Here is a 24,059-nt window from a genome sequence, read left to right on the forward strand (position 1 = left end):
AGTCTTTTTATGGGATGTATCGGGTCAAACTGCATTGTCAACATTGTCTTGTGATTACCTTCTGCCCCATATTATATAAATACCAAGACCTGGCTACTCACAGTTTGACTATAGTTAATGTTTTTGCGTTGTGCTGCAAGGTAGATTGTGTGTTTGTGAAAGGTGTTGACTAGGGGTGTAACGATACCTTTTTACAATACGATACGTATCACTTTCTGTGGTTCCGATACGATTCAAGGACAATATTTGGCTCATCTAGAGCGATACAATGCGATTAAATGACTTGAAATCGATACAGGGGATAAGGGAATCAGGGATAAATTAATTATGGATAAACAAGTAAACACAACGATGAATGGCAAATACATACACCTTTTATTTGAAATGATAAAGAGTGCAACTTCAGGACCTGCTGCTTCAGTTCTCAATATACAAGGCAGAGCAATATTTAACAAAAAATAAAATAAACCAACTTCTAATCATGTTAAATGAACAGTAACCTGGTGCTTCTGTTTTTGTATTCAAAGCAAAAGGTAGGGCATTAATATTAACAAAAAATAAAATGCAACCAACTTCTCTTCATATCGAATGAACAGTGGTTTAACCACCTGCTGCTTCTGTTCTCATTTTCAATATAAACGGTAGAGCAATAATATTTAACAAAAAATAAAGTGCATGGCGTCTTAGTAGGTGCGTGGAAAGTTTGCTTGTGTAATCGTTGTATTTTCAGCGAGCGATTTATCAAGGACATCTCCCTTTTTGCAAAAGCCAAAATGTTTCCACACGCTGGACCTCAAACACGGCTTGAAAATCTCTCGCTCGTCTGGCTCTTCCTCGACATCAGCCATGCTTCGTTTTGTTGTCGTATTTCTGAGATTGGCGCTGCTGGCGCATGTTGATGACATCATACACAGGGAGCTTGAACTGGAGTTTAAAATTTCTGTACTATTAAAAGTGCAAAAAAATACATCCATAAAATGTTTGTCATGCTTAAATACAAGAAAATTCTTAGTATTGATACAATTGATTATTTACCCTGCAAATTGATTTTAGATCGATATACGTCCCCAGGGAAGGACACCTAGCTGAGTACCTATCGATGTAGTTGGATCGTAGGAATATAAATCGCTACACCGATGTAGTAGATGAATCGTTACACTCCTAGTGTTGACTTAAATAGTTTAAAATTCCAATGTTGTACACATTTATTATATTGTTGCATTCTTGTTAAAGTCATGGATCTCTAAACTGTTGGTGTTTCAGGATTTAAGGACCCACAGTCTGGTTTTAAGATGAATATTGTGCATTTTCAGTGAGTTTCTGTGACCTAGGATATAATCCGGGGCGCCCCAGTAGCTCACCTGAGCAGGTGCCCCATGTATCAAGACTGAGTCCTTACCGCAGCAGCCCGGGTTTGAATCCTACCCGTGGCTATTTGCTGCATGACGTTCCCTCTCTCTCCCCATTTCAAGACTATCACTATCAAATAAAGGTAGAAAAGCCAAAAAAGTGGATATAATCTCTCCCTCATGAAGTTGAAAAATGGACACCGACCTTTGAGTTTACACTGCTTATAGGCCTACATGACAGTAGCAGTATATAGTTTCCAAAACACAGCAAACTGTCGGAATTTGCAGCAGAGTAGGATGTCTATGGCCAAGTTTAGATCAGTTGCTCAGGTTTTTTTTGGAGGGGGACAAAAAAGGCCTCTTTGCCAAGTAGGCAGTGGTCTAAACCTACTTGTGAATGCTTGAAAAACCACAGAAATATATTTATTTAACAAATCCCTTAAGCCTGGTATTCATGTTATTTGCTGTGCCATGGTGTGGCTGAAGAAAACACACACACACAAAGGTCACGGACGTTAAATGTACATTTCAGTTGGCAGGTTTTAAGGCTACTGTTGAGAAACGTCTATCACACAACAGCTGTGTTGATAGCTGACTGGTATTGATGGAGAGACGTGTTTAGCCCCATTCATCGCAGTGGCATGACACAAACACACACACATGCCGTGTATGGGAATCAGTATGTGGATCAAAGGTCACCAGCTTTACAGCAATGCCATTCTTTTTCTGCTTTGTATGCAAACACAGCGAGTGGCCGTGTCAGAGACAGGCACCCGATTGTTGGGGTGGATTATCGCTGCTTTACAAACGGCTCCAACGGGACAGAAAAGAAGGGGTTTCCAGTGATGTTTGGACTCGGTGGGGTCACTTTTGCCTCTGTGAATGTGTAACGTTGAGGTCAGGTGTCGTGGAAGTGATTAACCAATCAGACTGATGGTACTGAAACTGCAGCCTTAAAGATGCAAGAATGATGCTGAAAAGTTGTCGCCCGCTGGTACAAAAAATAGGAGAGAGTGCAATTAAATGTCCCTACAGGGGAGAGTACAAGGGCTGGGACGATACACATATCTCATGATTCTATACTATCACGATACTTGGATGCCAATTCTACAAGTATTGCGATTCGATATTATGATTTTTATATTAGATTTTTGTTAACTTTAACACTAGACCATGGGAAAAAGTTGAATCATACACTTCTTAGGACTTTAAGTTTGGAAAATATCTAATTAATACAGTAAAATGTTTGATTATAAGCATGTATGTAGTCAGAGATGTCCTGAAGTCAAATATATCAGTCATTGTCAGGAAGTATTTATTGAATTTTTTCCAGTAACCCCAAAATCAAAGAATAAAGACATTCCCCTCACAAATTAGTGGTATTTTCTTTTTAAATTTATAAGGGACATGTAATGTTTTATACTTCTGGTGAATATAATCCAATCAATCTTATTTCCATATATGTATTTTATATATACAGTTCCCTTTGTTAACACCTTATTTTAAAAAACAGACGTAGTCACACGTGTCTACTTCCTCTAACTTCTCCAAGTTCGTCTCTAGCGCTCCTGTCAGCTCCGTTCTCTTTATCCATCCATGGTCAACTCCATCAGGGCCGTTTGAATGCATTTAACATAAATGTCAGTATATGGGTGCTCTACAGTCGTAGCGTCGGCCCATTTGACCACGGAAATGAGAGCGATGGCCAGCTCGACCGCACATTACCGAGATACGATAACATTTCCTGCCCATGACAGAGATAGCATGCAGCTTTAGCCGTGATGTCTTGCCACCCCTAGAGAGTACACTACACCAACTGAGGTGGGGAGTTGATGGTCTTTTGTGCTGAAGCAATTAAATGGCTGATTGACCAAAAGTTAATTAAATTGAATCAAATTATATCTAATTCAGCCGCTTTTCCTATATCTGCAAAGCCACTTGTTGCAGGCTCCTCACTACAGCCTCAACAATTTTTGTTATCAAATAATCCACAGATTACTTAAATGATTTGGTGTTTAAATTGTCAGAACATTTACATATAAATTCAAGCTCCCAGACCTCAATTTTCATTTTTAGATTACATGTTTTGTCTGAAAATACTCAGTTTATTAACACAGAAAACTTAGCAAAAACGTCATCTATTCACACGTGAGAAACTGCAACCAGTGAATTCTTTTGACATTTTTGCTTTAAAAATTTACAGATATTTGATTATAAAACTGATGATTATTATTTTTCCAGACATACAGCTTATCATTTCAGCTCTACTCCTTTGCGATTCAGATGAGCATTTTTGGAATTTCATAGAGTAAATGATTAATTGATATGTTGAACAGAAAGTAGGCCAAATAGTCAGTTGCAGCCCTAATGGTCGCATATTATATATCATCACGGCCTTCTTAAGATAAATCTGGATTTATTATTTATTACTACAAGATCTGATCCCTCCAGAGTTTGTGTTTTTGTTTTAATAATTAAATGTGCAAAAATCAAATATAAACTTTGAGTGAAACTCTGCACTTTAACTGTTAATTGTCCTCCTTTTTAAAATTGCTTTGAGGGAGGCATATTCAGAACGTCATTAGCAATTCCTTCCCGTTTTTATTTTCACTTTTGTTTTTCGTGAAGCAGCATGTTCTAAATTGTTGTAAACCAGTGGACAGTATCCTCAGGCAACAGGAAATGTGACATATTTTTAACAAGTGGAAACCTTAAGTCCAGGTTAAACCTTGAGGCTGTTTAATAGGTTGTTCTCATTAATAGTTTTTAAAATCTTTTGCCTGCCTGATTGTAAACATGTAGAGAGTTATTGTAAAGGAGAATTAGGTTTCTTGTGTGTTTTAGTCCACACAGTCTGTAAATAGCTATTATCTAATAAATTGGTTTGGGGGTCCTCCCCCAAGAAAATCTGAAGGTTTTTGACTCAAAACTATGTCATTTTACATAATTTTGGAACATTATTATTACTATTGATGTCGCCCAAAAGGCTGAAAGAGAAAACTTGCTGAAGTTGAATAATTATTTTTTATTTACACTAGGGCTGTCAACTGATTAGAAAATTTAATTGTGATTAATCACATGATTGTCCATAGTTAATTGCGATTAATTGCAAATCGCCCATTTTTTGTATCTGTTCAAAGTGTACCTTAAAGGGTGATTTGTCGAGTATTTATTTACTCTTATCAACATGGGAGTGGACAAATATGCTGTTTTATGCAAATGTATGTATATATTTATTATTGGACATCAATTAACAACACAAAACAATGACAAATATTGTCCAGAAACCCTCACAGGTACTGCATTTAGCATAACAAATATGCTCAAATCATAACATGGCAAACTGCAGCCCAACAGACAACAACAGCTGTCAGTGTTCTGACTTGACTACTGCTTGCCCCAAGCTGCATGTGATTATCATAAAGTGGGCATGTCTGTAAAGGGGAGACTCGTGGGTACCCATAGAACCCATTTTCATTCACATATCTTGAGGTCAGAGGTCAAGGGACCCCTTTTTTAAATTTTTCCATGCCAGTTTTTCCTTGCCAAAATTTAGCGCAAGTTTGGAGCGTTATTTAACCTCCATTCTAGTTTCATATGATGCCCGCTACAACCCCTGAAATATTGTTTGCGTTAAAGAAATTAGTGGCATTAAAACAAATTTGTGTTAACACGTTATTATCGCGTTAACTTCGACAGCCCTAATTTATTCACAGTGTCTGCTAATGATGATGATAACAATCATAATCATCATAATAGATGAAACTACCTGCCCAGTTTCCAGTTCTCTCTGCTCTAGCACACCTGAACCAGCTAATGCTCACACCCTGATCCAACAGTAAGGGCTGCTGAGTCAGGTGTGTTCAAAACATAACACGATTAGTATGTTATAAATACTATTGTTGTGTTATTGACTTTCACTGCTTGGGGCCAATAAACCAATGCCCATGACAGCGGTGTGTACTCACATGTTGTGGATTCACAGTGTTTAGAAAATTAACATTTAATCACAGGCAGCGACAGTCTTCTTGTACACTACTTTTTTGCTATCTACCTTGCTGCTATATTGGCATTTAATTAGTGTGATGAGCATTGTTTAATCAGTGCTCATTGTTGCACATCATTAGTTAACAACCGGGAATAATCGCGATCTCAATATTGATCAAAATAATTGTGATTATCATTTTGGCTATAATCGTGCAGCCCTATAACATACATTATTCTTTACACAAACTGGCATCCAAAACAAGTCCCATTTGTCTCAGGAGGTAGTTTTATTTTTAAAGTTCACCAGTCCTCAACAGGCTTTTGTAAAGTAACTATCGGACACTGCCCCCCCGGCCTTTTCATCGTACACGTGTAACATCCATTCTTGAATCTAACTTGTTTTTCCCCTCCGCCCCCCTGCAGCTTACTTGGTGACACAGAGACTTCTCCCTGAGGAGCCAAGAAGCAGACGGCTCATGACTTCTGACCAGGACACGAAAGTTGTAGCTGAACCACAGGTGCAGCAAGTACAAGAGGCAAAAGAGAACTCTCATTTGGTGAGTTTTTACATACACACATGCATGTTTTTCACTTGTTGTCCTGCTTTTTCTGCCTGAATCTTTTATGCATCTCTTGACGTATTTGTGTATTTCCAGTGACCATGAAAATCCCCAAAAGGTTTGGAATTTGTTAAGTTTAGGGCTGTGTATTGGCAAGAATCTGTCGATACCATATGCGTCATGATACAGGGGTTACGATTCCATATATTGTGATACTGTAAGCAAGGCTTTATATTGCGTTTTTTTTTGTTTGTTTTTTTTAAGCTGATTTTAGCAAAACTGTCATAGTATAAAGAACACACCACCATATCAGTGGGATCTGCATTTACATTTATCACAGTCCCTGTTACATCCAACATCATAGCGCTACTTTGAGAGGGTGCATCTCTTTGCAAATGACAGTGTATTGACTGAATTAATCTATGCATGTAAACTATTGATTAAAATTTGATACTGTGATTTTGAGAATCGATACGGTATCGCAAAATATAATATCGCAATACTCAATATTTTCAATATTTTCTTACACCCCTAGTTTAGTTGTAGTTGTTTACAGTTTTGTAAAATATTACAACAAATGGGGAAGAAAAATCTAAATGTAGTGAAATGAGATTGTCATACATACGAATAATATTATTGTGAATAATTTCCTCCTTTACCTTCATGGACACTGTTGGCAGTACACTCTTTATTTTACATTTTCAAATCACGAACAAATGAGTAGATTAATAAATAATTTCTCAAAAATTGTCAGTTTTCGATAAAATAATGTAATACTGGAGCATTTCCCGTTTGGGGTGGGCAGTATGGATAAAATCCTTGGTCTTTGTATATGTAATTTTATATTTTGATATTGATATATATATATATATTGTGATTTACTATATTTTCTACAAAATCATTTGACAAACTTTTTATGGATAAAATAACTGGACAGGAATGTGTGTCTTCAGATAATCCAGCAAATTAAATTAGGGCTTCAACTATATAAATATTATGGAAAAATCTTTGACGGTTGACATATTTTCTCACAGCATACATCATATCGCCCTGTATACTATCATACTTGCAGTTAAATCTGGTATACAGTCATGTTGGAAACGTAAGAATCAATTGCAAAATAAGTGTTTGTTCTGGCGCACACGTTTTGTAGCCGTTTCTCTGATTGATCCAAGTTGACTTCATTAATGTTATTACATATTTGTCAAGTCATCCACATTTTGTAACCAGACGAGCAACAGAGCTGAATGTGAGATACCTGCTGTGGCATCATTGTGTGTTTTTATTGAAACCATATGCCGGATGGATGATTGTGTTGCATCAGTTTAATGAGTTTTAGGTGTTTTTTCAACTATCAAACACATTTTCCAATGTGGACTGAGCTTGTATACACAGACAGTGGATTACTTGCATTGCAGTAAGACGTACAGTTGACACTCTTATCCTGTGTTCAGACCAAGAGCGTAGCAAATTTTCGCCTCGCTTTACTCGCGAGTGAGTTGGACCGCCGGTATTATTGATATTCATTCGGAGGAGGAGGAGCAGCAGCTTGTCTTCATAGATATCAATATCTTTTCGCCGTTTCCGCCATCAACCATGGAAGAAATAACCACTGTTGCTGCTTTGTACATGGTGTGGAAGTCCCAGATATGTCGGGGTCTGGGCTCATAACATCACTCGGCGGAGAGCTGTATGTGTATCTAAGCAAGCCACACTTCGCTACTGCGTTGTGAACTTAAATAAACAGATTTTGCTGTGCTTTAATTGCAATAAACCGATCAAAAGGATGGCGAAAAAAACTACATAATGATGCTGATTTGTAAGAAGTATGAATTCATGCTTTGTCAGGACGGGAGAGTTTGGATCAATAAGTGCCAGGCTATGCAGCTGCTCCATCAACACTCAAGATAAAGTTTATACCATAGACAATCTGTGGTTTATACACATACATTTATACACAGAGTTTGGTCCTGTCTCTGTACAGATATGATGTATTATCGTAGCTCTGGCTGACCACAGACAGCTACAATATTTATTTCCACCATTTCTGATTCAACAACGTCAGGACGTCAGTGATGAGAGGAGGAGAATGTCAACGCTCATAGGCTTTCATGACACAGCGCCACGTGCATTTCTCGCTCGAGTTGAAATATTTCGATTCCCGTGAATGACGCAGATATTGCGTGTTCGTGTTGTGTCTCTATGCCTCTTTGCATTGACTTTGTATGTAATCGCGCTGCACGAAAACTTAGCTTCGCTCTTGTTGTGAACGCACCATTACCCAGACTAAAGGAAGCAGTTAAACAGTGAAATGGTCTTTGAATTTGAACTATAAACTTGTAGTTGGAGAACGTTCGAGTCTGACCTGCTGGCCATGTGGCTTCAGCAGATGTTGTCAACGTTTTTAAACATAAAAGTTTACATGCAAACTCAGCAGTAGTTGGCGGTAACTTCAACAGTGCTGTATAGCGAGTTTGACTCAAGCCAGCTTTTGTCTTTTGCGGCTGCGGTTTGTTTTGGTTTTTAACGGATACGGAACGGATATGACTACAACAATAAAAGCGGTAACTTTCTTTTACCTCCACATAGACTCAAATGAAGCAAATATATCGATTCTGGCATTAAAACAATTTCACTTTTTGTTAATGTCAAATCTATCTTTCTATTCAAACTAGGTATGCATTTTGATTATGAAACATCCAGTTATATTGTTTATGTTTTGCATGTTACATCTGCAGCATTTCGCTGGTGTAAATGTGGATTGATGTTAAACAAGTGCAACATTAGAGGAAGTTTCAGTTCAGGCATCCAATAGTGAAGTATAGCAGATATTAATGTGGCTGTAGTGGTAGAAAAAGCACTCCCAAGTCATAGTCAAAGCCCTTCTAAACTGGCTTATTGATAAAGAGTGCATCATTACCAGCAACCTCAGCCCTTTCTTGACTGGCGTTGATTTCCCACACTGATTATGTATAATAGAGAAGTGCTTTGTAAAGAAACACAGAAGCAGAGAAAGACGCAACTGTAACTAAATAACCATGACCTGTTTTTATTTCTCTCTTTTCATGAGCTTGTAGTGGGCCTATTGATCACAGGTGTGACATTATGCTTCTTGTTGGAACGTGAAGGCCGGGGCTGAAACAGGAGCGGTGCCGAAGAGCAGCGGTCGAGATTTGATTCTCAGGCCTTCATGGGATGTGACGACGCAACATAGCACTTTTTAATGAGTTTTTGGGACTGAAAAATAAGATGGCATGTTAATGTCATCACACTAAGTTAGACTGGGTGTGGATGTTTGGTACGTTTCAGCTGCTCCTTCGTCAAAGTTGCTTGTCCTGGGTACGACACTTTTATTTTAGGATAACGAGAAAAATAAAGGCGTGTAGCAAGCCGACTTCCCTCCAAAATACATTATATCCTTCATAACACTCAGACTGAACTGTTGGTGGTTGAGTTGCATTGTGGGTAATGTAGGCGCCAGGTTTTGACAAGCAAGACAAACACATGGAATAGAAATTACAGTATCTCTGGTTCTACTTAGTGGTGTAGAAATTTCTCGATCATAAGATGGATCGTAATGCACACAAATGATTCTCATCGATGCGGTTTCCACATAATCGTGAGTTTGGTTTTATTTCAGCTAAGTGTGAGTCTTTACTGCGTTTTGCTGTCATTTACTGTCACTTGTTTCTTCTCTCTCTCTCCTCTGAGCGCTGTGTGTGACGGAGGGCAGAGCTTTGCACACATACTCCGTGTGCGCGGAGCTCGGAGACGGCGCACGGCAGTCTGCTGGCTTGTTGCTTTGCTACTAATATCAGCTGCTCTGTTTCAACAATGTTGAGCTGAAAAACGTGCATTCAGGCTGAAATTAAACCGTGGTGTCGTTCTGTCAGGAGATGACAAGTAAGAGTAGAAGAGCTATGAATAAGGAAAAGTCCGCTGGCCGCAAGGCTAATTCATACAGTGTAAAATGCTGTAGGCATCCAGGAAGAGCTTAGGGATGTGACAGTGAGGAAATTTTCCCACCGGTTAATAAACCGGTGTTACCGGTTACACCGGACATTTTACAAGAAAAGGTGACGTTCAATTTGTGTAGCCGCTTACTCTGATCTTTAACGGTGGATAGCTGTGTGTCTGGGCTCTCCGCGAGAGCTTTCGCAGCGGGGCCGCAGGTTTCCGCCCGACGCTGTGAATGCTCCGTCCTCCTCATGGCGATTACCTCATGAACGTTATGGTATAGCGCTGGGTTTAAATCTGAAATATTGCCAAATGGGCGCTTTTGCTTTTCGCTTCAACACCAAATCCTCCGCCATCTCTCGGCCTGTCTTCTCTCTCTCTTCCTGTGTGTGAAATGTGACTCCTGCTACTCTGACACTTTCATTTTCAGTTTGTAGTGTCCGTCGTCCAACTCTGTATTGATAACACGGCGCTGATATGCCAAAATAAAATAAATGGGTTTTATTTCTGTAAAAAAAAGCAAAACGATGGTGGGGGCGGTGGGTACGTATTGTAATCGGTGTCTTCCCGACCACCTTGTAACACCGACTGCCACGGCAAGCCTAGAAGTGCCCTGTCTTAGAACTGCTATGTGAAAACATTGTTTTTGCAGGTTACAGCACACTTTTAATGAACTGCAGAAGGATTTCTGTTTTGGTTTTGTAATGATTATGTACTGAGGTGGCTCACACAGATACTGATATTGAAAAGATACAGCTTTTTATATTGTAGACTGGTGTAGTCTGATTTTTGAAAGCACTTTCTAAATAAAAAGGAGTTCAGATTTATCTGACTGCTTGTATTAGTTGATGAAAAAGTAGCCTTGTGCAGTAATATAGAAAATTGAGGATGCGATACATTGAGATACATCGAGAATCTTTGTGCATTCGAGTCGTTGACAGGTGAATTTTCGATAATGTTATGGGAGTGCAATGCTAAATCGGTAGAGTCCTCTTTTAAGGAAATTACTTAATTTATTTGTTGTTTGCACACTTCATCTTTAAAGCTTTTCTACTGAATTGTTCAACCGGATGTGGACAAACTACCATGACTGCTTTAATATGTTTGGCTAAGAGTGTGAAGTGCCATTTTTGTCAAGTCATCTACCCATGTTGTATCTGCCAGATAAACCACAAATAACGTCAAGCTTAATTTTGTGGCCTCAAAAGTCATAACAAACCGTGAAGCATCTTTAATGTTTAATTAATGTTAATCTGTCTTTACTATTCGTGATGGGTGTGTGTTATGGGTGTATTATAAGATCACCACGGTTCTTAATCAGACATGTGCCAAAAGTTTTCATCATAGTAATGGTGAAGAAGCATCCAGCAGCAACATAACTCTTATTTTGGAAAGTATTTTTAGAACGAGAGCTGATCGTTTAGTGCTCTGCCTGTAATCATCCATCACACAGATCAAACAAACTTTAGTAGAAAACTTAACAAGGTGCTGAGGGAGTGTCTGATAATGTTTCTGGGCATGTAAACTGAAAAAAGTCCCTGTAGAGAACTGGCTAAAATAATTAGTACAACAGCACAATGTCAGTGAATCTTGTGCTTGACAGGTTTGTGTGTAGAGTTGAGCACCGTGTTGAGCGATGAGCAAACATTTTCAGTCTGATTTTATTTGTTGCATTTATTGTAAGCGTGTCAGAAACGTCCAGATAACTAACTGCATGTGTTACGTCTGTCAGTGGTTGGACAATTTTTATCTTTATGCTCATTTTTTTTTCTCATTGGTTGCCTCACATCTGCTGTCAGCAATATGCAAAAAAGAAATACCGGTAGATTGAAACAAAGCAAGGTTAGTTAACCGTGTAGAGCAGATGTGGTGGCTGTGCAACCAACCAGGAGCCTGTTTGATAGATCAGCCATCATTTGCTTTGATTTATATTTTTAGAGAGAGTATATGGTGGTAAGAACAGAAAAGACAGATGAGAAAAAAAAAATGCAAAGGGACATTATTAGTCGCTGTTTAACTCTTGAGCACCCAACTGATGCATTTTACATAAAAATTCACAGTCTCTTCAATGTAAATCCAGGACATAAACATGCTTTGAAATCACTTAAAGAAAATATTCTTATTATAACATACGAGGTGCTAACTGTCTGTGGTAAAATTAGACTATTTTTCAGTGTTTAAAGTAGCCCATGTGATTGTGGTCTGTACGTCCATGTTTACAGCGTGAACAGGAACTGCTGGTAGCCAATGCAGCGTGACATTTTATGGCTCCGATTCACTAGAACATGAACACCTGTAGGCTAAAAAGCCACTCCCAGCTAGCCCACAGCAAACTCGTCGACTCCATAGCAACATTATACTTCCTGTTTGCATCACCCAAAGCATGGTGGGAACTGTAGTGAAAACATATTAATCACAAAATACATGGAAAACTGCAGGCTTAAAACTGAGGCCGCTCCAAAAGACAGAATAGCGACCGGGGCCGCCGGCGGAAAGTCAAATTTTTAAGAGGTTAATTAAAAATCAATACAGCGTTTAGGAGAATCGATACTGTACACTTACACCCCTAATAGAGCACACTGACACTCTCCCGTGTATTCACATACAGATATTTCCTGTTTATTAAAAATATTTGAACATTATTTTTATAAAAGAGTGTTGGAACATATAAAAATGAATCTTAGAACATGTAGAGTACCACAAATAACGTCATTCCTGAGTACCTAAAGCTATCTTGGGAGAAGAATATGGCACAAGTAAGCTAAGAAATGTAGTGACTGTCCCAAAAACCTGTACTTTAAGGAAGTAAAAATGAAGCAAAACCATCCTGAGGTTCAAAGTGTACTGCTAGGAGGAAGTACCATTCATGTTAAGCTGTGTTTTCTTTCACACTGACCTCCCTGTGTGGGTGATCCTGCGTCCCCCACAGACTCCTCAAATCATTTGCACAGACTGTATAGGTTTGGATTCTGCTACACAGCCCTGCTGGTTTGATTGATGGTAGCACATGTGACACACAAAGACTGTCGGGGCTAAATGCGGTCACCAGGGTGGGATGTTTCACCAGCCTCCAGCCAAATACTGTAAATTCTGGCCGCGACGAGTAAACTTGCCTCCTCTACCAGCCACTTAACCAACTGTCGTTTAGCTTTCTGGTTCTTTCCTAAGAACAGACACGGCTGGCTGGCTGGACTCAAGGTGGGTGGTGAGTAGTAGTAGCTGCGTAAGCACAGTTACTACTGCGTAAGTACAGTATTTGGCACCAACACTATGGCTTGAGGTGGAAAGTGTTCAGGTTCCAGATCACTCCCCGTTTTGGTCGCGGTTATGTTTCAGATTCTGGCGCTTTTTTAAGTCATTCCTCCTCGGACCAGATATCATGGTTCTTTGTGTTTTTTAGAGGAAAATCTTTCACTCTCTCTGGCCATGATGGCAATTTACGGCTGCTGCTTCAGGACAGAGGAGAATTGAATTGAGAAAATGAACCGATGTCTGTCACAAAACGAGCACAGGGATGTGTCTTTATGTTTCCCTGATGGGTTTCAATCAACCTCTACAAATAGGAAAGAATGTGGAACGAAGGAAATGGGTAAGAAGTAAGCGGATGGCCTTCAGGCAAAGAAAAAGTTATTTTTCCTGAGCACTCCAAAGTTAGGAAATGGAAAGAGCCCGCTGTCTTTTTTTTTTTTTCCACTGTCATTTACACATGCTCAAGATCGGAAAGAAGATTGGCAGCGAAAAAGGAAGGGGCAAACTCCAGTGGGCTAATGCCTCAGGCTGTAGGTCTCATTACAAGCCCGGATTAGTGGTGGGAAAAGCGGTCAGAGAACCAAAATACTGCTGCCAGGGTTGAATACACACAGTTCAGGATGTCAAGGCTTTTGAGCAAAGTCTCAGACATTATAGAACACCCCCCCACACACACGTTTTCAGTTGTTAAATAGTCACAAAATGCACACGAAGTCTGTACAGAAGTTGTAGTTCAGTCCAGGTTATCTATATAAATACACATTTTATTTGCTTATAAACGTGTCACTATGTGTCTGTATGTTTAAGAAGACTTCCAAAATGTACAATGTATGGAAATTGTAAAACAGTGTTTTTATTATGCTTTTTATTGTTTCCTGACGAAAAATGACTACAACCTAAACCATAACAAATGAAGTAATTTGTCCATATAATAACAGATAGTAACTGTAAAAAACAGTATTTGAAAAAAGGGAGGAAAAAAACATTAATAAAAGATATATAAATAAATAAGAAATAAAAATAAAATATAGAAAAACAAAATATAGAATAAATTGAAAAATACAAATTTTAAATCAAATAAATAATAATAGTAGTAGTAATAATAATAATAATAATAATAATAATAATGAGAATGATAATAAATATAAATACAAAATAAATGAAAAGAAATATAAATAAATACAAAATTAAAAATATTTATATAATAATATATATATAAAATAATAATAAATAAAACAAAAAAAATGAATAATATAAATTTACACACCAGATTCCCAGCACAAATAGTGTTGTGACCACAGGAAGTAAAACAAATGTCAACCCACATACAAATAGTCAATAATTTGCTCAGAATTAAGATTAAATAAGCTATTGTGAAGGCTGCACTCTTATTTTTGCATGCCTGTGCAATTTAAATCATGTTCTACAATCCTTAAATATGGAGCATTTAACTTAGAAATATTAAAACATTTCATTTAACTGAGAGCACCTAGTAGATCTTACAATAAAAATATAGTACAGTTAATTTAAGACACATTTATAGTTCTTTTTTATCCAAGTAATCAAAATCTAGTTTAACCCCAAATCAACCGGGTACCATAGTAACACAAGCCATGTGGTGCTACCAAACCCATGTGTTTTCCACCTCATTCCTTATTCACACACATGCATACACAGTGATACACCATATGCTTAGCACATATGTGTTAGAAACACAGCAGAAATTGAACATGACCTATTTATTGCCCTGCGTGATAAAATTACAACCTTATATAGCTTATTATTGCACAACATTAGCTGTGTAAGTAATTCGTTTTAAGCATTTACCGCATAGATGGTGTGAAAGATTTGCAGTGTTGGAAGTGAAACTTGGTGTCTGGGGGTAGGGTTGGACCGGTGTAAAAATTGCCATTTCCAGTTGCCATTTCTTTCTACATTAAGTTTGCTTTTCAGACAGGCCATTTCATTATAAATATCATTCATATTTATTTTAGACAGATAAAGGTTAAATAGCGTGTGCTCATTTGTAAATAATAATAATCCATGATTTAAAGCTGCTACTCTATTCATTTATGGAGCCGTGCAAGTCCCTGCATTTTCCACAACACTGTTTTGCAAATGTTTCAGAATAAAAGCCTTGTGTTAACAAATGAACGGATTCAGTCCACAGAAAAATGCTAGAGGGCTTTTATTGTGAAACAGAAACAGAAAGTGTTGAGTTGAAAAATCTGAACTTTTTTCCTGTCTGTGACATATTCTGTAGATATAGACATTGAAACTGTATATACGATAAAAGATCATTTTCACTGTCTGTTTTTGCTTTGAACTGTCCCACGGAAAAATTAGGCGAGACCTCGAATCTCTTGAAGAGGCGCAGCCTGAGCCGCACTGCAGTGTGGCCTGGCTGTAAGCTGGTTTGCCAACCGTCAATAAACACTAAACTTCTTTTCGGCTTCAAATCCAAAATGTTGCCACATGCGCACAGTTTTTAGTTTTCTTTGAGACTAACTCTGTATGTCTCGTCTTGTCACCCGAAAAAACACATGAACATGATTGTCCATAGTTAATCACGATTAATCACATTTTTTATCTGTTCAAAATGTACCTTAAAGGGAGATTTGTCAAGTATTTAATACTCTTATCAACATGGGAGTGGACAAATATGCTGCTTTATGCAAATGTATGTTTGTATATATTTATTACTGGAAATCAGTTAACAACACAAAACAATGACAGATATTGTCCAGAAACCCTCACAGGTACTGCATTTAGCATAAGAAATATGCTCAAATCACAACAGGCAACAACAGCTGTCAGTGTGTCAGTGTGCTGACTTGACTATGACTTGCCCCAAACTGCATGTGATTATCATAAAGTGTGCATGTCTGTAAAGGGGAGACTCGTGGGTACCCATAGAACCCATTTTCATTCACATATCTGGAGGTCAGAGGTCAAAGGACCCCTTTGAGAATGGCCATGCGTCAAAATTTAGCGTTATTTAGCCACCTTCGCAACAAGCTAGTATGACATGGTTGGTACCAATGGATTCCTCTGGTTTTTCTAGTTTCATATGATAGTTTTAAAACTGAGCTTGCTTATCACATTAAATTTGACAGCCCTAATTTAAGTGCTATCCTACATTGAGATAACTGAATTGGTAATACATCATCACCTTGAGCCACTTCTGTTGATGCTTTATTAGTGGTGTCATTGATGCTCAGGACGAAGCATTTTACAGTAGTTGTGATGCGTTTGACTCCTGATTGCTCAGCACTCATCTGGCCCGCTGTCCCCTTCAGCTCGGTAGCTGTCAGAGAGGGAAGATGAGCCTCAGGTCTGCAGACAGACGGATACCTCCAAATTCAGCTGTTTTTGTTTTCTACCCTGAAGGACTCTTGCATGTCTGCTGTCTCTGTCTTTCTGTCTGCCGCTGCCGCGAGCTCGCCTCCATCTCCATCTCCATCAGACAGGCAAAGCAATAAACCCAGCGCTACACCGGCTGCCCTCCGATGACACTGACAATCACTCGTCTCTGTCCGCGGTTCATGATGAATCACATCTTCTCGTCTCCTCCCAAAATACGCCCTCGATCAGGGAAGCAGATAACCTTATCCTCCTCTGTGAATTTTATAAATGCTGAAAGGTCAAGCGGTGCCCAGAACGTACACATCCGGTGATGTCAGCAACAGTTTCTATGGCAGCCGGCTCGGACACGAGTGGGAGTTTTTCATTAGTGCAGGGCTGGATTATTAGTAGAGGGCGGGGGCGTGTGTCTGTCTGGCCAGACACATCCCGAATGATCTCGTAGTGCAGCGTTTGTGAAATACGACCCAGGAACAATGTGTTTTGCTGCTCATTTTGTATCAAGTCAGTCTTGTGCCCTTAACTCTCTTTCCTTTAATCTTCCTTTTACTTCTGACTAATTCTATATTTAACTCAATTTCTTCAATAAGAAGCAGGTTTTCCCAGCCTTTCTTGTGCCTCAGCAACTCGGCTCGTTAGCAGAATAATCTATTAAAACCAAGGCTCAAGAGGGCTGATTTAATTTGAGCGATGCCTCGGGGTTGATTTTAGCACGTGGATCACTGGAGCAGGCTCCGTTTGAGCTCAGGTGAGCAGCTCAACACTCCCTCTACAGCTCCAGTATTTTTTTGCCGGAGAATGACTCAGTGCATCAGCGACAAAACAAAAGCAGAGACGGCTGCTCAACAGGAGCAAGACAGCCAGTCAGCTTCTGCAACGTCAGCCTATAGCCCACCGGGGCAGCGGAGCCTCAGTGCTGTCATCAGATTTGTTGAATCAACCCAGCAGCTCGGATCGGAGAGGCCAGACGGAGCATGGCAGTGCCTGTGATTTGACAGGGATGACTTGGGAGAGGTGCGGTGGCGGCAATTTTGCTTGAAGGAGCCCAGGTTATGGCTTAAGGCATACAATGTTGGTTGGGAGTCTCCCTCTGCCTGCCTGTGGAGATACTTAGACTCTGTTTATGTGTGTTAATGATGGATTGGATGCAGTGGAGCCTTATATCAGCACCGTCAGGAAGCGCCTGGCCCGCTCTGCCTTAGGACTTCAATGAAACGCTGGCTCTGACCACGGCTCTGGGTTACAGTCTGTTAGCCTGTGAGACATGCATGCTAAACTGCTGCTTTGATCCTGTGAGTATGTCCGGCAGGCAGCTGGGCTTTATGGGCCTGGCCCCTGTCAGCTGGTACCAGTGTCTCTGCTATTTGAAGTGTCGCTTCTCCTATGTATCGTGATTTCTTAATATTTTTTTTTACAATTTTGATATTTTTAATGCCAGAATCGATGTATTTGCTTCATTTGAGTCTTTGCGGAGGTAGAAGGAAGTTACCGCTTTTATTGTTGTAGTCTGAGTAACGTGACGTCATATCCGTTCTGTATCCGTCAGCCAAAACAAACCACAGCAAGCCGATTCGAGAAAATAGAAAACAGCAGAGGGAAAAGCAGAGCTAGACATCACGGCTAAAGCTGCATGCTAACTCTGTCACGGACAGGAAATGTTATCGTATTGCAGTTCTGGCCGTTTAGCCGGCCGTCACTCTCATCTCCGTGGTCAAATGGGCCGACGCTACAACTGTAGAGCACCCATGTACTGACATTTATGTTAAATGCATTCAAATGGCCCCGATGGAGCTGACCATGTACCTTGGAGAAGTTAGAGGAAGTAGACAAGTGGGACTACGTCCGGTTTTCAAAATAAGGTGTTAACAAAGGGAACTGTATATAAAAAATACATCTATGGAAATAAGATTGATTGGATTATATTCACCAGAAGTATAAAACATTACATGTCCTTTTATAAATTAAAAAGAAAATGCCACTTATTTGTGAGGGAAATGTCTTTATTCTTTGAATTTTGGGTTGCTGGAAATCTTTTTATAAATAATTCCTGACAATGACTGATATATTTGACTTCAGGACATCTTTGACTACATACATGCTGAAAATCAAACATCTTTTTGTTAATCACTCACAATCTTGTTTTTATACAGATTCTCTTGTTGTTGTATTTGTGCTCTTTGCCTTGCTGCTTTATGTTAGACTAGCTCTATTTTCCTCTTCCATATTTTTACTGGCAGGTTAAGTTGTGAGTTTGTCAACTTTCTGTTGAGTAATAATATTTTATATATTGTATTATATTTTACATATTTACTAGTAGACAACAAATTCTTAATGATTTTAAAATTTTTAGTTTACTGCCCATTTATACTGGACATATCTTTCCTATCATGAGTCAGAATTTTCTTACAAATAAAGTACAATGAGTTGGTAAATATTTCTTTTTCTTTTTCAACTTTTGATGTGCAGATTTGCATCCGCCAATGTTGACATCTCTGACCAAAACTCTGTGTTGTGTTCACAGGAATCCGCCAAGGTTTCAGACCTCAACCCCAATGCGAAAGCATGGGCCAACCACATGTTTAGCCTGGACCCCAGCGGGAGTGCTCACACCACAACTGCTGCCCTGCAGCCATGGAAGGAAGGCTGCGATAGTTCGGCCGACCCCGGCCCAGAAGGTCAGCCAACGATTTGGGATGCAAAATATGTTGACCACTTCTATACTTAGCGTCTGTTTTTTTGGTCATTGTAATAAATTAAACTAAATATAAATAATACACATTAGAGGAGTCAACAAAAGTAATCTAAAACACATAGATGTAAGCAGGATGCACAATTAAAAAGAAGTAGTTAGATTGAACACTAAGATACTTGTAAAAAAGGGGGGAAAAGAAGTTCCCTGCCACTTTTTAATAATTGGCTCTTAATTCGATATTATTACTATCTGCAATGGAAAACGATACAGAGAAAAGTACTGGTACCAAAAGTGAGTCGAGTCAAGCCGAACCATGCAGTGGAAATGGGGCATTAGAGGTGTACTGGTACAATGTGCGGTGGAGAGTTTTACTGGGAAAGTGTCTGCATGTCTCCGATACTACACGCAGCATCGTAGCTGCTAAGTTAACGCTCCCAGACGGGTTAACTGGGGACTGTCTGTTGTGCTCATTCACAGCTGGCGCACCGCTGCATGCGAGGCTAACATCTTGTCGGTTAATGGTTAATAATCGGTTAACGAGAGTCGGTTATCGGTTAAGAAAATTTTTCAAAGTTAGCATCCCTAGCACACACACTCCTACAACACTAGTTTTCCCCCCCGACGTCAGTCACATTCCTGTTTTGCAAGACGGGCTTCACTAGATATAACTTTGCGTTTTTTGTGCTTCCGTGGAGTTTGTGTTGGAGTCTTTTGGTGGAGGCTGGTCGTTTGTCTGTGTCAGCGGACTCCATTTTCAACCGAATGTTAGCTATCGTTAGCTAGCGAAGAGAAGTAGGAACACGCAAGCGCACATGGCGTCACATCCGCTGGGACACCGACCCGACTCTTTCACATTAAAAGCAGTCTACAGGCTGATGGAGGAAACACAGAAAGTTACGGAAGGTCTTGTTTTTTAGGTTAGGTTACGACCAGTTCCCTCATTTGCAATAAAAAAAATTATTTATACGTGTAAAAAGTTACATACAGTCCCTTTTAATTCTGAAACACTAAACAGAAGACATTTGAAGTTGGTTGGGGTCGGGTGGAGTTGAGGCGTTAAAAGGAGCTGGAGTATTACAATGCAGCCTATTTACTGCTCATCTGCCAACACAATATATCTATAATAATCCAGTAATGTTGGCTCGTTGAAACAACAGTTGGGCTCCACACACGAGCCCTCATTTTACTTTGCAGCCCGCCTCTGTCCATTCTTGTCACTTTTCATGCTGCGACGCCTCTTAAATCATTCATACTCAATTTAGTATGAGCTATGAATATTCCAACCACAGTCACCGTTCCCTCCACACAAATGACCGTAATCACTCACTTTAATGTGCCCAGCCAAGTATAGCCACGCAGAGGCAACAAGGATATGGTGGCGAAACAGAAATTATTGATTAGTCTACGTTTAGACTCTGATTGACGTCCTGGCCCGTTTCATCTCTTACGTCTGCGAGGACATTTATGGAAAATTCATTGCATAAGGCTGGAGACTCGATATAGTCACATTGTGGCCTTTTTTCACCACTACAGAGACTTAGTGTTGAGGAAAATAAGTTCCCTTTCCTGATGGTAAATTCACAATAACAGTGGCTGGTTCCTCTTCCTTAACGACTCAATGTCACTATAGCTGTATCTGTAGGAAAGAATGGCACCTGCAGGCGGAGTTTTATTTGTATGTTTTGGTAAATAAAGATCTGAGTTTGAGTGGTGTTATTAAGGTGACTGCTCAGCACCATCAAGGAGTTATGGACATTTGAAATGGAAGTTACCCTACCACTGCTCTCATGCATGTTACCTTCCTCCATAACATTCATACTAGTTTATATATTTTTTTCGATCACCCTTTTTTTCAGTAGTAAACAACCTTCCGAGTCTAGAATTGTGACAATTTTGCAAAATCGTCTTTACAGTTGGGGAAATGTGTGGGACCAAGCCTTACGATTTCATATCAGAGACAGATCTTTATTTCTAGTTTAACCTGTCAGGTGTCATGTTTCCTCGAGGCGTCTCCCTGTTTTCTGACCAGTTTCCTGGTTTAATTTGCTGTGTCCTACTACGAGCTAAACACTTCCTCTACGCCTACCGGCTGTCTTGATTAAATTAAATAAACTGTTTATTCTAGAGCACTAATTCAGGCAGTATAACAACCTGATTATGTCATACTATTACTATGTTCTCTCTGAGAAAAACACAGTTTCCAATAACAAATAATTTACAGCCGCTTTCTCTTTGCTTTTTTTTTTTTATTGCTGTAAGCTTCTGTTAGTGAAACTCAGCACTTCCTTCCCAAAATGTTTCAGTTAAAGCACTCCAGCAGCTCAAAGGATGTAAATCCTGTCTTTCTTGTTGGACTTTTAATGTGAAATTTTTCCGTGAATTCTTGAGTTTCATTAACAGAATCTTAACAATGATAGAAAGAACAGAGAAATAGAGTAAAATATTAGTTAATAAAAAAAAAATTCCTGTTTTTTTTAAGATCTCAGAGCATCATATTATAGATTATGATATGACTTGGTTTTGTTTTGATGAAATTAGTGCTTCTGAATTTATAAATTAAGATGTTATAATAAAGGTAATCTCACTTGTTCTCAGTGTTTTTTTACCCAACCTTTATTTGTTTGTGCTGACTCGTCTATTATTTGAGATGCTCACATTATTTGATATACCATCTTATTTAATAGTGATCTAACAAAGACAAAAGAGTTAGGAAACTGATTGGTCCTTTCATATTTGTGGGCAATTACTAAAGCAGAAAATAAGAGACGAACATATTTACCAGCATCCCAGGCACTTTGACCTTTTAAAAGTCACCACTTTTAGTTTAAATGGCTGTTGAGATTTGCCATCCTCACACCTTTTAATAATCATTATACCTCCCCTTTTTGATTGTGACAGGCTATGAAGCCAGTGAAGACAAGGCTTTCAAGGAGCCCCTACTAACCGACCCAGATGAGCCTCCACCGGTGCCAGTAATGCTGGCCGAGCCGGCCCCCGTGGCCTCCGTCACCCTGGAGTGCTCCGAGCCAGCCTACACAGAATATCCCGAGCCTGGGCAACCAGGGCGCACAGGTGGGCTGGTTAGTGATTGGTTGTTTGTCAGAGCAGGCTGTGGGCTGGACCCATTGAATAGGTTTTCAATAAAACAAATATAGGAATCTTTATTTCTCTGTGTATGTGTGGCTGCTGGAATAAAAACAGAATCAAATTTAAAACTCTTATTAATGTTAGAAAGTTTTTAGGCTTTAAAAATGGTGTATTTGTGATATTAGAAATGCAACATAGTGATTTGTAGACGTCACAGTGCTGTTGGCTGAGACAGACTGTATCTACTTGTTGTAGTTGGCAGGTGAAGTGAATGATCACAGTTACGGACTCCTGTTGAGTGATGCAAGCACTTTTGTCTCTTTATTTTGTTGTGATTGGAGAAAAATGACATCATGTTGTTAAGAGCTGTACTCTTGCCTCGAGTGGCAGAATTTATCAACTTGGAGGCGTCGCAGTGACCGCTTAAGAGCTATTTGTTTTTATGTTTTATTTATCGCAGCATTAAAGTTTAATTGACCAGTACCAGACACTATTCATGACAAGACATTTATCCTTAAATGCCCTGAAGGGCATGGTTGAATTTTTGTTGAACTACTAACGAGCATGCTACATGTTTTGTGTATAAATAAACTACTTTTTAATACAAGTAATCCTTGAAATGTTCTGCATCTGCTCTTCCTCACCCACATCCTGCTTTAAACTCAGTTTATTTATTACCGTCTTAAATTTCACTGGTTTGAGTAATGTTTTGGTCAGGGATTTGTTAAGGTGCTCTTTAATTTACAAAAACATTTCCACCTGTGTGTCAGCAGGCAGTGATCCCCAACAAGAGAGTCCTCAGGAGGGCTTGAGGGAGCACCTGAAGAAGACCTTGGAGTTCTGTCTTTCCCGGTGAGTTTACCTTGATAGTTTTACATCACAATGAGGTACTGGCCGTATTTTTACACAATAATGAGTAGGTTTGTTTACAGAGAGGTTTCAGCAGATAGGTTTTTGATTCAAAACCAAGACACAGAATGGTGACGTTGGTCGTTCAGGTCCTCTAGATTATAGACTCAATAGTCTGGAGTCATGTTGTGATCAACCATTGTATATAATTAGGAGTTCTTTTCTTATATGACATTTTTTTTAAAGAAACTCTAAAAATATGGAAGCATTTTCCCTACAATGTGACACAGGAAGGAAGCAAAAAATATGCTACTAAACCTCTGTTCAGGAATTCCTTTTTAATGTACACCATGCTAAAATCTCACCGGTTTCATCACCAGTGTCACGCTCGGCCACGACATGGACTTTGCAACATCGTTATTACCGTGATAAACACACACACATTTTGGTTTAAGCACACACACCAGAGGGAGATGCAATACCCAATAAACTACGTCATACCCACACATGTCGTCTATGGTTACGTACAGGCTACCGACGTTCTGTTCCGTTGCGCCTTTCGCTTTGCATTTCGGTGCCCATGTTAACGGGTTAGAGCAGTCACACAGCCCGGGTGAGCAGCACGGCTGCAGCCGCTGAACTGCGGTTCGTACGTGTGTGGCGTCCACACAGACAGCGTTGCTGCCAGCCCTCAATGGATAATTTTCACCGTCTATTTTTGCTGAGAACCACGCGCGTCACGTGGAAAAAATAGGCGACACACGGCAAATCTCTAGATGAGCCGCCCGCAGCCGAGTCACGTTGCTCAAGGCCCACGGTCTCACGGTTAGCTTCAAGCCCTGACGGTACCTGTGGTACTGTAGAAAAACAAGTATCGTCAGGTTTTCAGAATATTGGCATCGACTTGGTACCGAAGTATTTAGTTAAAATCACATCAAAATAAATGTATTAATAATTAGTTCTAGA

At 39.4% G+C, this 24,059-nt stretch overlaps 1 protein-coding gene across 3 annotated transcripts in view; it reads left to right on the top strand.

The window, feature by feature from the left end:
- The window catches only part of larp4b (La ribonucleoprotein 4B), a 46,740-nt gene that overhangs the window by 2,224 nt on the left and 20,457 nt on the right, over positions 1-24,059 (top strand). For 2 of the 3 annotated variants that reach the window (XM_037786361.1, XM_037786363.1), the window contains exons 2-5: positions 5,760-5,893; positions 18,987-19,140; positions 22,056-22,229; positions 23,015-23,096. In XM_037786361.1, coding sequence (XP_037642289.1) covers positions 5,813-5,893; positions 18,987-19,140; positions 22,056-22,229; positions 23,015-23,096 — 491 coding nt within the window. In that variant the 5' untranslated portion in view covers positions 5,760-5,812. The remainder of the gene's footprint in view (positions 1-5,759; positions 5,894-18,986; positions 19,141-22,055; positions 22,230-23,014; positions 23,097-24,059) is intronic. The other variant, XM_037786362.1, reaches the window with a different exon arrangement.

The sequence above is a fragment of the Sebastes umbrosus genome, chromosome 12, assembly GCF_015220745.1.
Source record: "Sebastes umbrosus isolate fSebUmb1 chromosome 12, fSebUmb1.pri, whole genome shotgun sequence".
NCBI lineage: Eukaryota > Metazoa > Chordata > Actinopteri > Perciformes > Sebastidae > Sebastes > Sebastes umbrosus.